The sequence below is a fragment of the Engraulis encrasicolus genome, chromosome 23 (genome assembly GCF_034702125.1).
Source record: "Engraulis encrasicolus isolate BLACKSEA-1 chromosome 23, IST_EnEncr_1.0, whole genome shotgun sequence".
Taxonomy (NCBI): domain Eukaryota; kingdom Metazoa; phylum Chordata; class Actinopteri; order Clupeiformes; family Engraulidae; genus Engraulis; species Engraulis encrasicolus.
This window is the reverse complement of record NC_085879.1, coordinates 9,549,148-9,563,907: the sequence shown is the minus strand read 5'-3', so window position 1 is coordinate 9,563,907 and position 14,760 is coordinate 9,549,148. Positions and strand designations below refer to the sequence as shown.

General features: G+C 42.8%; 2 protein-coding genes across 2 annotated transcripts in view; both read right to left on the bottom strand.

Annotated features, from left to right (window-relative positions):
* The window catches only part of ccdc88b (coiled-coil domain containing 88B), an 86,076-nt gene extending 84,351 nt beyond the window's left edge, over positions 1-1,725 (bottom strand). The window contains exons 1-3 of the mRNA XM_063190616.1: positions 1,462-1,725; positions 862-1,010; positions 79-187 (exon numbers count right to left, since the gene is read on the bottom strand). Of these exons, the coding sequence (XP_063046686.1) occupies positions 79-187; positions 862-1,010; positions 1,462-1,521 (318 nt within the window). The 5' untranslated portion in view covers positions 1,522-1,725. The remainder of the gene's footprint in view (positions 1-78; positions 188-861; positions 1,011-1,461) is intronic.
* Positions 1,726-5,377: 3,652 nt separating this feature from the next.
* On the bottom strand, positions 5,378-13,299 carry rom1b (retinal outer segment membrane protein 1b). Its single transcript, XM_063189334.1, has 5 exons — positions 13,150-13,299; positions 11,346-11,621; positions 10,302-10,456; positions 8,161-8,407; positions 5,378-5,611 (listed from the first exon to the last, which is right to left on the bottom strand). The coding sequence occupies exons 1-5, from the start codon at positions 13,297-13,299 to the stop codon at positions 5,378-5,380; spliced, it is 1,062 nt and encodes a 353-aa protein (XP_063045404.1).
* Positions 13,300-14,760: the final 1,461 nt, after the last annotated feature.

The window sequence follows — 14,760 nt, the reverse complement described above, 5'->3', positions numbered from 1 at the left end:
AGGCTACACTGCTAGGCGAGTACAACATCATCCTGCTCAATATGTTAAAACTCAACAGCATTGTTCCCCGGGCATTACCTGATAGTAGGAGCGCAGGTGTCGGTTTAGAACGGAGAAGTTCTGCACCCTCAGAATCTTGTCATCATTCACGTTGCGGTAAAGTTGTTCCACTTTGGGATTGGGGTCACTGTAATGTGTGACATTTGAGGTGAGTTGAGGTGAGGTCTCACAGGCATGTTTAAATTGATTCTAATGGGTCAGTTGTTCTTTTTTTAATCTAAAAATGCATTCACTGGAAGTAAGAGATGTAGGGTTACAATATTGCAATAGAGTTAAAGGGACAGTTTGGTCAATTTCAACATGCAGTTGTATTGCTCACGCTACCCTTGACTTGTCAGTACCTGGTGATGCCACATTTTTCGGCTCAGCCCTTTCCGAGATATGAGCAATTCTAATGGGGGCAGCGTTTGTTTACATTTTTAAAAAATGAAACATAGGCCAACTCCAAATATTTTCCCAAAAGGTACTGCTGTTTGCTAGTTGTCTGCTGATGTTTTATAACCTTTTGGATGTTTTTGGGAATAAATAAAAATGTTTTTTTGAAATGTAAACAAAGAGCTGCCCCCATTACAATGACCAGGATCTCGGAAACGGCTGAAGAAGAAGAAAAAAAAATCTCAGGTACTGACAAGTCCAGGGTAGTGTGAGCAATACAACTGCATGTTGAAATTGACCAAACTGTCCCTTTAAGGTTAGTAAAAATTAAATAAAGTTAAATAAAGATGGGGCAATAAAATATTCAATATTTATTGTGTTCATGATTATTTCACTCCCCTTGAAGGCATGCTGTCTCTGACTTACATTATCCTCATGACTTCATTGAGGTAGATACCATTTGTGAGTCTTTTGTACACTTTCATGGCATTCTGGGAGCTGGAGTTCACCTCCATGTACTGATGGGATGAGGGGTCTGTCGACTCGCCATCCACCATATCTTCAAAAAGACGCACCTGGTAGAGGAGTTTAAAAACATTTAAAACGCAATCAGTCTGCTATAATTACAGCTTGGGCCATTTCTAAGCCTATTCATCTCACTCTGACATTTCCCATGGCAGTTAAAATGAGGAAGTTTTGTCAGGAGATCTGGTTAACTTCTTTCTCGAAGTAATAAACATGTAATTCTAACAGTCATGCATCAACTGTCCCCCTCCTCTTCCGCAGTTACTTAACCTCGAATCCTTTCCCCCCATCATTTCTATAACGCATAACCTACATCTGAAAGAGGACATCCATTTGCATCTCATTACAAATCTGGCAAACTAACAAGACGCAGGTTACTGTCGCATGTGCGCGCGCACACCTTTGATATTGTGGGCTATCTTCATTCAATGTAACGGGGGTAACTTGTGTCCCACGTGGACTATGTAACAATTGCTCTGTATTAGAGTTTCTTCTACATACCCACGTAACGAGTGCACTTTCCATGAAGTCCTCTAACGTTTCCGTGAAGTGGGCTTCCATCTTTGTAGCCTACGGCGTGTTTCAGTGACAAAAATGCTGTTCAATAAATTACCCAAACTCTGTTGTCGTCATGTTGCTTTTCTTATTAGTAATCCGACTTCATTACCAAAATAAATAAATATAATACATTTTAAATCGTTTAACACAGACGAATAACTCGCTGTGGCTGTTCCTCTCTCATGGTGAGTCACTGACAACTTTGAAGACCACACCGGAATTTCAAAGTGTAGCCTATTGCATCAATTGTGTTCCTGCAAGAAGTCATATGTCAGCATCACACACATCACACCCGCAGGGCATGTGTTTCTACACACAACACAACACATGGGACGCGGCTAACTAAGTTTAAAGAAAAACAAAGTTCTCGTTTTTCACCACTTGGACAAGTAAATGAAATGTCATTTGTCACTCAAATAGGCTATTCTTCGTATTACAGAGAGAGAGAGAGAGAGAGAGAGAGAGAGAGAGAGACAGAGACCTAAGAATCGTTTTCCATTGACAGGTCACATCCGTTCTTCAGCACTATACCACCACCTGGAGGTCACAGTGCAGTCCAACATGGCCTTGGAAAAAATGTCAAAGGTGTGTGTGTGTGTGTGTGTGTGTGTGTGTGTGTGTGTGTGTGTGTGTGTGTGTGTGTGTGTGTGTGTGTGTGTGTGTGTGTGTGTGTGTGCGCGTGCGTGCGTGCGTGCGTGCGTGCGTGCGTGTGTCAGTTTGCCAAGCCAGAGTATAAAGTTTGGCCTGACAGTGCGGTGGGACCAAACCTATGCACGCTATATGACCAAGCAGAAAGACAGTGACTAAACCACTCCAATTATGATTCAGACAAGGGGAATGTGTTGTAATCCAAGAGCATCCTTTTATTTTTCTGACCTTCAATGATGCAGTTCTACTGTAGATAAACTCGACAGGCAAAGGTAGTTTCTGCCACTAGAAGTATTCTACACAGTAAATTCTGCAGTGCTCATTTAACACTTAGAGAGTTCATTTGAGTCCATTTGAACTTAAATGAACTCTGTAAGTGTTGAATTAACACCACAACATTTACTGTGTAAGTTTTGAAATGAACCACCAGTGACCTGTTGAATATGAATTGACTGGAAAATATGATGAGTGACTGATAGAATTTACAGTCTACCTGTCGGGTTTACTTTTGGCATTTAAAAAAAAAAGATGTTTTTTGGGCTTTTGTTCCTTTATTCAGGGCAGGACAGTGTGACAAGAATTTAGTGAGAGAGAAAGATGGGGAAGGATCGGCAATTGCAAAGGACCTTGAGCTAGAATCGAACCCAGATTGGCAGTATAATGGTATAGATGTAGCCTGGAAAACCAGCGCCAACTGCTGGACGGCAAAATGTCCATTTAGGCTGGTTTATCAGGCTAGTATAGATGGGTTCTAAATTTTAGTTTTCCCCTGGCTGCGCGACCCTGAATGCGCACAACTCAACATCTAATTGTTGGAAACCGCTGTCGGTCAAAAAAATAGCTCACATGGTTGGCTGCCAGTGTCTTGCCCCTCCTCACAACACCGTGTTTACAAACAAAACAAAAACCTATACGTATATAGTGTCTTAGCTCATTGAGCCACCATGCCCCATTGATGGGGGAAAAATTAATTTCCACCCGTGCACTATGTGAGTTTGTCTATAGTTACCATGTGCATCAGAAAAGTCCCTTTTCACAACCCTGACTCATCATTTCCTTTTAAGAATCGAGGCTCTAGAGACTAAAAGTAGACACATCTCTGTGTGAGTCTCAGGCAAAAAAATGTTTTGTATGAAAGACAGGTAACCAGGTTTCGATTTCATTCTCCGTTGTAGGTGTAGTACCACATTGAACTTGGCACTAACACCTCACACTGCTCCATGGGGTGCCTGACGGCTATCTCCTGCTCACACATGTCAAAAGTAGAGACTACATTTTCTTGTCTGTGCTGCTATGTGATCACAACACTAAATGAGAATCACTTTTACTAACAGTAAAAAGGTAAAATACCCCCCACCAGGGCTGCTGACACCTTTGGATGGGCCCAGGACAAAGTCATCTGAAAGGACCTCCTCACCAAACACAGACAATGTAATATTGAGGACCCAATTCTGGGCCCCTTCTCTTCCTGGGCCCAGGACAAGTGACCCCTTTGTTCCCCCCGGTCAGCTTCTCTAACCCCCACCCTCACCTGATATGTACAATCATGCATGCTCTGTATAGTATGGCCTGCTTTGCGTGCATGCATGCAGGATAGCCGACAGGTGGGATGAAAGGGGTCAGTTGTTCTGGGCCCAAGGAGAGAGGAGGCTCAGAATTGAGTGCTCATTACATTGTACAGTACTGTATGTAGTGAGTGGGTGAGTGAGTCCAGATAATTTTGTCTCAGGCCCGGGCAACGCTGTCAGCGGACGTGCCTGTATGCATGACCTGAATAGCACCCAGTGAGATAGCCAGTGATCATGCGCACGTTCTCTCCAGTAGCCCTTAATAAGTCATTTGTGCATTAGTGCCTTATCAGCAGTTTGGGCATTAGCTGTCATCCACAGGATAAGGAGATTTCTTATGGAGTTAGAGGCATGTAGAGGACACAGGCCCTGCCCTGGCTAAGCCCCGAGTGGTGTGACCTCTATTCTAACCCTGTCATTAGTACTCATGTTCAACCATGTTGCAGCCATTGCTTGTTATGGAGAAAATATGATGCACTTACTGTGCAGTACTTACCTCCCATTAAAACTGCAGTCATTGTATATAATGTTCAATCATGTTGCAGCATCTAATTGTTAATGGGCAAATATAGGTGTACTTACTTATCTGATATGAAAACGACCCCTGGCATTGTTTTGTGTTTGGTGGTGTGTAAAAAAATCACACGGAATCACACAAAAATTGTGTAAAAACTCTACAGTATTTATTTCATCCACACACACATTGTTTTGTGAAGTATTCCCAATTATTCTGTTTTTACATTCAATTTTAATGGCCTGAAGCCAGACATAATACATTTTCTCTAAACTGTACACATATAATACAAAGGGAGGGTGTTGGAAAGGGAACGTCGGAATGCTTATTTTCATGATTTGTAATTTTCATATTTAGAGTGAACTACAGTAGATGAACACACTTCAAATCAAAAAACCAAAACAAAAAGTCTCTCTCACACTGTACAAGAAATGTAACATTGTTTTTATACTGTCATAAATCTACTGTTTCTGATAAGAACAATTGGCTGAACAGGGAATGAATGTCTTTTATCACCAATTATTAGTTAAATAAAATAAAAAATGTTTTGTTTACTGACTGATCTTCAAGGTAGTTTCACCTTGCACCAGATAAAAGTGAGAGGATGGAAAAAGTTCAGTAAGTGGCTTCAAGGGAAGAATGATTAATTGTCTTTGAGAAAAACATTTGGTCCTTCTGGTGTGTTCGTCAGTGTTTTCGAATGTCACACACCATTCTTATGCACAAAACATGTACTGCAAGGAAATCAGACAAGCCTACAAGATCCCTTTTAAAGAAACATTGCATATTTTACTGTATACAGCGATCCAATAATTACAGTTGTGTATGGCGGGTGGAGTGAGTGTCCTTTTTTGTGATAACTTTTGTGTGCATTAACATGCACACGGCCAGGTCTTAGCGCCCCTTTTCAACATAAACATGTTGAAACACATTCGGTGAAAACAAACTTGGTAAACCTTCAGATTTTTCCATTGTGAACCATGTATCCTGGAAGAGTCTCAGGTCTTTCGCTCTTTCCATCCATCCATCTAGCCCTCCGTCCATCCAAATTCCATCCCTCCATGCATCATCTCTCCATCTCCTCCATATCAGCGGAGATGTTCCTGGGTGCTGGTCCTGATGCTGGTGTTTAGCTGGACGCCTCTCCCTCTGTGGCCTCTTCTCCTCCTGCGGAGGTTGTGTCCTCCTCCACCTGTGCCGTGGGCAGCTTCAGCTTCTTCTTGAGGATCTGCAGCATGTCCTCAAAGGTCTCCTTCAGGCTCTTCTCCAGCAGGTAGCCCTCCGTGTCCAACTCCATGCTCTCCTCGTCCTCCACGCTCATCATGGACGTCTGCAAGAACCGCAGGCTCAGCAGCACTGACATCTGCAGGGGTTGGGGGAAAAAAGACAACAGCGCACAGGTGAATGGCTGAATGCAAAATCGGGATGTCAACAATTAATCGATTAATCAACTTCAGTCGATTAAATCTTTAATCTGCAAAAATAATTGCACTTAATTGAAAACTCAACCGGCGAGAGACCCAGGTGAAATAGGCATGACGAAGTGCATGTAAAGAGGGGTATCAAGAGTGGGAACATTTCAATCACCTTTGGATGAAATAATATAAATGTAAATAAATTTAAATGTAGCATTTTGTCTCATTTTTAATTTTAAGTGTTTTTTTAACATTGATATTTGGGGAAAAACGCAGCTTATCAATTAATCATAGGTTGATCGATAAGGTAAATCAACTAGCAATTAAGGAATACATCAATAATTTGCATCCCTAATGGAGAATGTTATTACTGTACAAAGTGCGGACCAAGTGCAAATAGCTATCAAAACAAAGTAAGTTATGGTGGTCTGCAGATACTGCAAGCTCAGCAGCACTGACATCTGGGAGGACAGAGAAAAGGTAATAGGTCACAGTTGTTGTTTATGGCTGAATAGCAAATGTTATTACGTAGAGAATTATAGGACATAAAACAACTCATTGTCACCTACAAGTACTGCAGGCTCAGCAACACTAGCATCTGCTACACTAAAAGCAGCTCTATAACTGATCATGACTGAATATAAAGTGTTATCAGAGAAATAAAGATAACAAAATGAAACATTCTCATGGTTGTCTGCAGGTAGCATAGACTCAGCGTCATCTAAATCAGTTGGGTAAAAAGTGAATAGTTATTCTTTACTGGACATTGATTATCAAATGGTAGCCTCTCAACAGTTGACCATTATTTAATATCAGGAAAAAAGGAAGATATGTAGATGAGTTTATTGTGAAAGACTGTGCACCTCTGACTCTTCCAGCACATGTCTTCATATGGGATATGGTATCCCCCCTAACAAAGAGCACCAGTTAATCTTTCTCACATAACATGAGCGAGGCTGTGGGCCAGGGGAACCAATTACCTTGACTCATTGCCCAGGCAGAAGGGTCATTTGGCTTCTGTGTACATTGTTGAACATCCTCATCACCATCTATGTCACTCCTCTTATGATATGTTTGCAGGGGGGAATAGCGAGGGGAGTGGGATGAGGGGAAAGGGTGGAGGGTTTGTGTGTGTGTGTGTGTGTGTGTGTGTGTGTGTGTGTGTGTGTGTGTGTGTGTGTGTGTGTGTGTGTGTGTGTGTGTGTGTGTGTGTGTGTGTGTGTGTGTGTGTGTGTGTGTGTGTGTGGACGGGGGGTCGAACAGGCCCTCTAAGAGCTTGTCATGTGTCCTCTCATTGGTGTACGTCCACACACACCCACCACACCCACACACGACACACACCACCCACCCCCACCCGTTTGGTCAATAGTCATGTTTCATTTATGAGCAGGAGCGGATCAATACTTCCTTGCAAATGAGTTTTCCCCTCACTTGCCAAGCGCCTGATTTCCAAAGAGCAAAGTGGCTAATTTGCCTGATTTATATTCCTCCCCTCCTCGCCAAACAAAATGTTTTGCCCTTTTTGTGTCAAATCCTCCTCCCCTGCTGCAAGTCCGACCTCTCACTCAATTGGTATACCCAGAAGAAGACACACAAAAAATTTTGACAAGGAGAGAGACCATTAAGTCGCTTTACATAAGTGTTTGACCCTTAAGGGTAGAGTAAAAAAAAAATCTGTGGCAGTTTACAATGTATGCCTTTTTTGTCTGTACGCTTCAGTCAGGAGTGTCTCGAAGGGCAACTACACTAAGCAAAAAAAACAAAGTCATGCAAAGATGGCTGATTGAACATGAGTTGTCGGCACACTCAAAATTCCACAAATAAGTGATTTATTTAATTAAAGACTGGAGTTTGAACCCACCAAGGTCGTATTCAGGCAGATGCATTCAGGCACCATTTTGACAAAATTCAATACGTTGCACTTAGCAGCAGTGGCAAAAGAATCGCATATAGGGCCCCAGGAAAAGACACTAAAAGGCCCCCCACAAAGCCTGCCAAGGTCACAATAGGGCCCCTATCACCAATATGCGAGGGCCTTAAACCCTGGTGCAAATATACTGCTGGGCCCCCAATACCTCCGCCCCTGCTTGGCAGACTTTTCTAACGGAAGCAACATACAGTTATTACAGTCCCTGGAGTGATGTGAGCTTAGATGCCTTACTTCGCTCAAGGACACTCCAGACATTCATACTGCTAGTATGGAATTTGAAAATACAGCCTCCAAAGGTCCGCTCCCTAACCGGCAGGCCAAAGTCACGCATAGCCAACTTTGAAAATTCAAAATGGCGAACATGGACAAGATCCACCTTTTCACGTATTTGATGGAGGTGGTAAGTATTTGTGAAAAGGGTAACATTTGTGAATGGGCAGCATGAATTCTGGAAAGAAACTGCTGAAAATATTACACAATGCACCTTTAAATGTATCACTCCTCTATATAGAGTGCTTTTGGTCCTACACTGTGTTGAATGAACACTCCACTGACTCCATCCAGTACCTGCAGCATGAAGACAGACAGCACCCCGGGGCCGATGGTGTTCATGAGGCCCATGTAGTAGCTGACCAGTGCCTCGCGACAGCCCTGCCTGAACAGGTTCAACTTCTCATTGTGGTAGTCGTAGTTGATGTGGGCCATGTTGTCGCGCAGGTTGTCCTGGATGCAGGGCCGCGGGGAGCCCGGATTACAGCAGCTGAATGGCACGGCGTCCATCAGGAAACGGCCATCGATGTTGCTGTGAATGCGACTGAACCAAACAGATTTTTAGATTAGGATCAGGGGGTTGGAATTTTGGCTAAAAAAGGCAGTGTCACACTACGCGTGTGTGTGTGTGTGTGTGTGTGTGTGTGTGTGTGTGTGTGTGTGTGTGTGTGTGTGTGTGTGTGTGTGTGTGTGTGTGTGTGTGTGTGTGTGTGTGTGTGTGTGTGTGTGTGTGTGTGTGTGTGTGTGTGTGTGTGTGTGTTTGCGAGCATTGGTGTGTGTGTGCGTGCGTGTGCACATGTGTGTACATATGTGTGTGTGTGTGTGCATGTACGTGTACGTGTACGTGTACGTGTACGTGTACGTGTACGTGTACGTGTGAGTGACCTGTGTGTGTGCATGTGCATGTTAGGGTTGCCACTTGCCACCTCTGTCTGACAGAAAGCCATTTGGACATTTCAAACTCAATCCACAGTTTGCTTGTACACAATGATATCCATTCATACAGTGTCCAGAAAGGTAATATTTTTTTCCCGGGACAGACCATTAAAATCCAGGAGGAAAAAGCTGGAGCTACAGACGTTTGACATTGATAATGGACTAGGTCCGAAACATCCGTAGCTCCAGCTTTCTCCGATGACTTCTTCTGTAATTTTTCGGCTACAATGCACATTTTGAACTTGAAAGCCTTGTGTGCGCCTCATCTTTTTTGACTGTCATAGTGTCTCTCTGTCTGAGCATGCTCACTGATGGCTCACTGATTGTCCTGTGTGTGATCTGTGGCACGTACAGTACCATCCCCAACAGCTTGCTGTCTGACTGCCCTGCCTGCTCACTCCAACACCCCAGTCAGCCAGCCAGCCAGCCACCCAAACACATCACCCGCCATCACACATGTGTTCCATAAGGTTGTGACGGGATGCATGTGTGAGCAATTGCGTCGATCGATGTGAATCAATCGGTCCATGTGATTTCCTCTTTCGGTTGCGTCACATAGGATGGGCTATCGCACTTACTACACTAAGTGACCCGTTGGTGGTCTCATGTCAATAAGACCGGAACCTTCTCATCCCAGCATGATACCCTATGGCCAAGTTGTCCTCACAAAGCCCCAAAGGCTGATCCGATAGAAACTTTCATTACATAATGTTGGGAGGAATGTGGGAGGCTTGTTTATGGTAAAGCTCTGCTGTGATGTGCATTCATGGCATAGGAAGGAAAACAAACCCTGCTACTGTATGTTTATTTTGATGTGCATTTAACACAGACGGATAATGTCATTGATTACATACTGAACACTTTACTCATGTGTTCTATCTGGATAATATAGTTGTATATGTACCAGCTGGTAAAGGCAATAGTTGGAGCTAAATTGTGACATGACACATTCTGAAGCATTGGATTGCGAAGCAACCACCTCTGAACACCACTCACTAAGTCATGAAACATCAAACTATTTATGATTATACCAGTGACATCACCAACAAAACAACTTGCGTGGTATCAGCACTGTCCTTCCACAAAATACCCCTAAACCTAACCCTAGGCCTTAACCCAACCCATTTCACAGTTTCATATAGCTAGGCCAGGTGAAGATACGGGAAGGATCACCCCTTGACCTATCAGCCCTTGTCAAACAAAGCAGATAAATAGCAGAGAGAAACAACAACATTCTCCTAACCTAGCACCACCAAAACCTAACCCTAACACTCATCCTTGATGTGTACGACTAAATCCCAACTGACTCTCTGACGCCTGAATCGTTAAAAGTCCAGGTATCCGCTGTTGATCCACTAGACCTCGAACCAGTCCTTTAAGTTGTGGTTGCCGCAGAACAACAACTTCAATGTTTTCTCTGTATATGAATGTATTTTTCTAATATCTGTAACACCCATCCTAGTGCACTAATAAATCCCTTGCATGTGATTCACAGTACTTACTCTCTGATGTCTGGGTCATTGAAATCCAGGTAGCGGCTGTTGATCCACTGGACCTCAAACCAGTCCTTGAAGTTGTTGTTTCCACAGCACTTGAACTCCAGCTGCAGCCGGTCAATGGTCTGCTTCTGGTAACACCGGCCTGGGGTGTCAGTGTCCTATAGAATTTGATTTGTGAACACAACACGTACACATGCATTCATTTCAGATGATACATTTTCGTTCACTGCAGGTTCATGTTCGCACATCTTTTGGCAAATTTCTAAATTTGGGTAAGGGATAGAGCTTGACATCAGCACATCATGTCAATTTGATATAAAAAAGGTAGACAAATCTACTTAGTATGCTGGATGAGTGATTAGGTACTGGATGAATGATCACCTGGTTAAGTTGTACAGGCAAAACCAGGGCATTTAGAATATGTTGCACTGAATTATAGACTAAGGAATCCAGGTTGCCCATCACTCAGACAATAGATAATACGTAAACCCAGCAACGTGTTACTGCTGCACTTAACAAGGATGACCTAACCAATTAGCTGATCCAATTGTCTTATCGGTTTTAATGTTCTCATGAGGATCTTTTTGTTTCAGGAAATGGCTAAATGAATATGGCAGGATTCTGTACTTTCTGAAGTGGAGATGGGTTCTTTACCTTGGGTTCTAACTGTCAGTGATGGGCAGCTTGGCTTCATTAGTTACCCCCCCCCTACACACACACACACACACACAAACACACACCACCTCTTAGTACATAGGCCATTTCCCTATGTCTAGTGTGCGTCATTCAAAGTTTATCAGCCTTCGTAAACACCCCTTGATTGGATACTCTTTGGTGAACTCTGTGGAGTATCCAATTACTGGCCGTGTCTAATTAGGCTGACACACTTCCAAGGCTCATACCCTGGACTTTGGGAAATGCCCATTGTCTACAATGTAACAGGGACCCAATTCTGGGCCACTATCTCCAAGGGCCTGGGACAACTGACCCTTAGTCTCCCCCATGTTGGCTTCCCTAAACTGCTGTGTAAGGTCCCCTCTGCAGTACCTTGTAGAAGCGGATGCCGTTCTTCAGGCCGACCTTCAGCGACTCCTCCAGATTGGGCTGCAGGATGTAGCTGAGGGCCATGGCCACCAGTAGCATGGAGGTGATGAACAGGGAGCCGCTGAAGTAGGGCACAAAGATGGTCTTCCAGCGGGCGAAGCGCTCCAGGTCCATCGAGTCCTGGCAGATGCGCCCCGCCCACAAGTTGATGCCCACTGACGCCAGCCCTACCACGATCAGCAGGTTGGGCACTATGTGGATGTCGTGGGTATACATCACCTTTAAAGAAAAGGAGATTGTGTGACATTAATATTTGATGTTGTTGTTTTTTGTCCAATTTAGTGACCACTTTAGTTTCGAGGTCAGTTATTTAGGTTATTGGTATGCATCACCTTTAGACAAGTAGGAGATTGAATTACTTTGCATTTCCACTTGCGTGATGTTTGAATCCAAACCAATTAGATGGCTTTCTGTGATAAAAGGAGTAGTTGTACAGTAACAATACAAAAGTATTTTGTGAAATATTTTATGGTTGGGAATGTAAAACTAAGAGGAAGAGTCAGTACAGCAACCATATATCAATGTTATACTGCGTGTACATGATCATGTAAAACTCATGAACCATATTTTTTTTCATTTTTGTTTCTGTAGAACAACAGCAAGGCAACATACAGTATATCTGCTCCTATGCGTGATAGCTCCCCGCTAACTTCTTCTGTAGGCTATAATACGTCACAGTATAGTAGGCCTAATATAATTATTGTGTCTTATCCTCTGCCTGCCCCATATAGCCCTATGAGTCACCTTTATAATCCAAAGGTGTACTCTCGTTCAAGCAAACATTCTTTTGACAGCAACCTTTACACAGAATTATGAAATATGTGTGTTATGTGTGTTATTTAAATGGATTCAAATATGCTTATCAAATACAAAAACAGACATTTTATGACCAACATCAGTTTCATAAAATAGTTTACACACAGTAGGCCTACCCCCAACTCATTCTGTAACGAAAGCAGATTTCCTCACAATATTATGGGCAGTTACATTAACGTGATACAGATACACAGTGGTTCAGATGTATCACAAGATATGAATCAGAGGTGGTAAAAATAGATTGAGAAAGTAAAAGTTGTGCCATATGTTCCTTCTGCCTGTGCTCTCAACGCAGGTGATTACACTCGTTTCACTAATCTCATCTACAGTTACTACTAGGATGAGCAGGCTCAATCTGACAGGACTTTCACTTTCTGAACCTAGGATGCCCACGTTTAACACCTCTCTCATGACTACTTATGCAAGTTATAGTATAGTACATTATTTGAATTAATTGTATACCATTTTAGCAGCATAATCATAGTTATTATACCTCAACTCTGTGGAGGACAACCTGACATCTTCACTTCTTTACTAGTAAGAACTACTGAACAATGAACCTTTACAAATACATCTATTTTGGACCTTTTCAGGGCATAGGTCAATAAAAGCTGATCTCAGCTCTGAGGAGGAGAACCTCAGATGTCTACTCAAATTACTTAACAATAAAATGTTACAAATGAATATATTTGGATGATTTCAGCAGCATAGACTTATAACACACCTCTGATCTGCAGGATGACCTGGAATGTCCACTCGAATGAACAACAAATCTTGACAAATAAGTCTATTTGGATGATCTGAGCGGTATAGTCGTATGTATAGCCTACTTCAAAACCCGAGACGTACTTGAATAACTAAATAACACAAACGGGTTACAGACAAATCCATTTGAAGGATTTCAACAGAGTAGGCCTGTGTGTAAGCCTACCTCAGCTCTTCGCATCAGTTCCGTCTTGAGGAAAACTCCCATGGAGAACACCATCACCCCAGATAACACGGCTATCCATGACAACAGCCACAGGCCCTGGGCCAAGCGGACCCGCTTCTGGAAGGTGAGGGTGAACTTCAGCACACTCATGGTACCTGCGGTGGCAATGGATGGTGGAAAACGGCACCCAGGGAAGGAGAGGACGGAGACACGAAGGCACCAGGTGAAGGAGTAGAGCACATGAAAGAAGAAGAGAAGAGGGAGAGAGAGGACACTGAGTGACTGAGACAGGTCGCTAAGAAGGAGAGGATGGATTGTGCGATGGATTGTGGAGAGATTTAGGTCATAACGGAGGAATTGAACCGGCATGGATGGCCGGTAGGCCTCGAATAAAAGGACAAGCTAAATTGAAAAACAAGTTAAAAAAGCAAACACAAACAAAATTTAGTTTGCTTGTATAATATTAGGATGTGTCACCCAAATATTATAATTCGGCTCATTTGGAACATATGAAGTTCAATTTAAGCCTAATTAGCGCTAATTAAGAGTTTAGTGTGGGGAGGGGGCGATATCTCACCTTGTGACGTTTCCGGATTCGGGTCTTTTTTTTAGGCTCCCGGGGGTGGGCTCGCACTGGTCCTATATTCCCGAAGCCATTTTGGAAAAAGACACTGTATAGACATAAAATATTATATCTAGAATGCCATGGATGGTAATCCAGGCTCCCTCCTCCCCCTTGATCAAATCCTATTATATTAGTCGCCGCCAATGGCAATCCAGGCCACTGTCTATTCAGCAGTGCTGCCCTTGGCTGCAGGCTTGAAAAGGAGGATTTGAGTTGAGGCGACAAAGAAGAGAGAAGAGAGGTGACTGCCAACGAGAGAGAGAGAGAGAGAGAGAGAGAGAGAGAGAGAGAGAGAGAGAGAGAGAGAGAGAGAGAGAGAGATTGCAAAAGTGAGAATTGGCCTTTCACTGGTAATGCATATGACTTCATGTTTTATGAAAAAAGCTATTCAAGGTTTCAAACCAGTAATTCGTGAGAAATCCCTGTGAGAAACTTTGTCAATGTGCTGGTGTCATGAAAGTCAGCTATTCAGGCAGCCGTGACAGCAAAGTTCAGAATTAAAAACAGATAAACAAATTTATTGAGTGTACATCCATTTATTGAGAATAACACAAAAAGCTAAATTATCTAGTATTAGAAGGGTTTTCACAACAGGAATGACTCCATACATCCACAAGGTCTTTTTGCTGTTTTCTATAGGAACAAAATAACAAGCTTAACGATCATCGACACTTATGGTACAGTAAGCTACATGAAATTCATTCAGTGGCACACTGCATCCAATGTCACAACCCAACCCAGCCATAGTATAGCACCGCAAAGTATTTTTAAAGCATGCAATACATTTCAAAATGACATTACAGATGACCTTACTTGACTTTTCAGAAAAACACACAGAACTTCAAGGTTTCAGGAATTCGTCATTCGACATTCTCGTCCTACAATATAGAAGGCTTTGAATCTGTTAAACGACTGTATGGAGGGATTAAAAGAGATGCTGTGGTGTAAACTCAAAAGGAGAACATTAAAAGGACATTGCAAGTCAA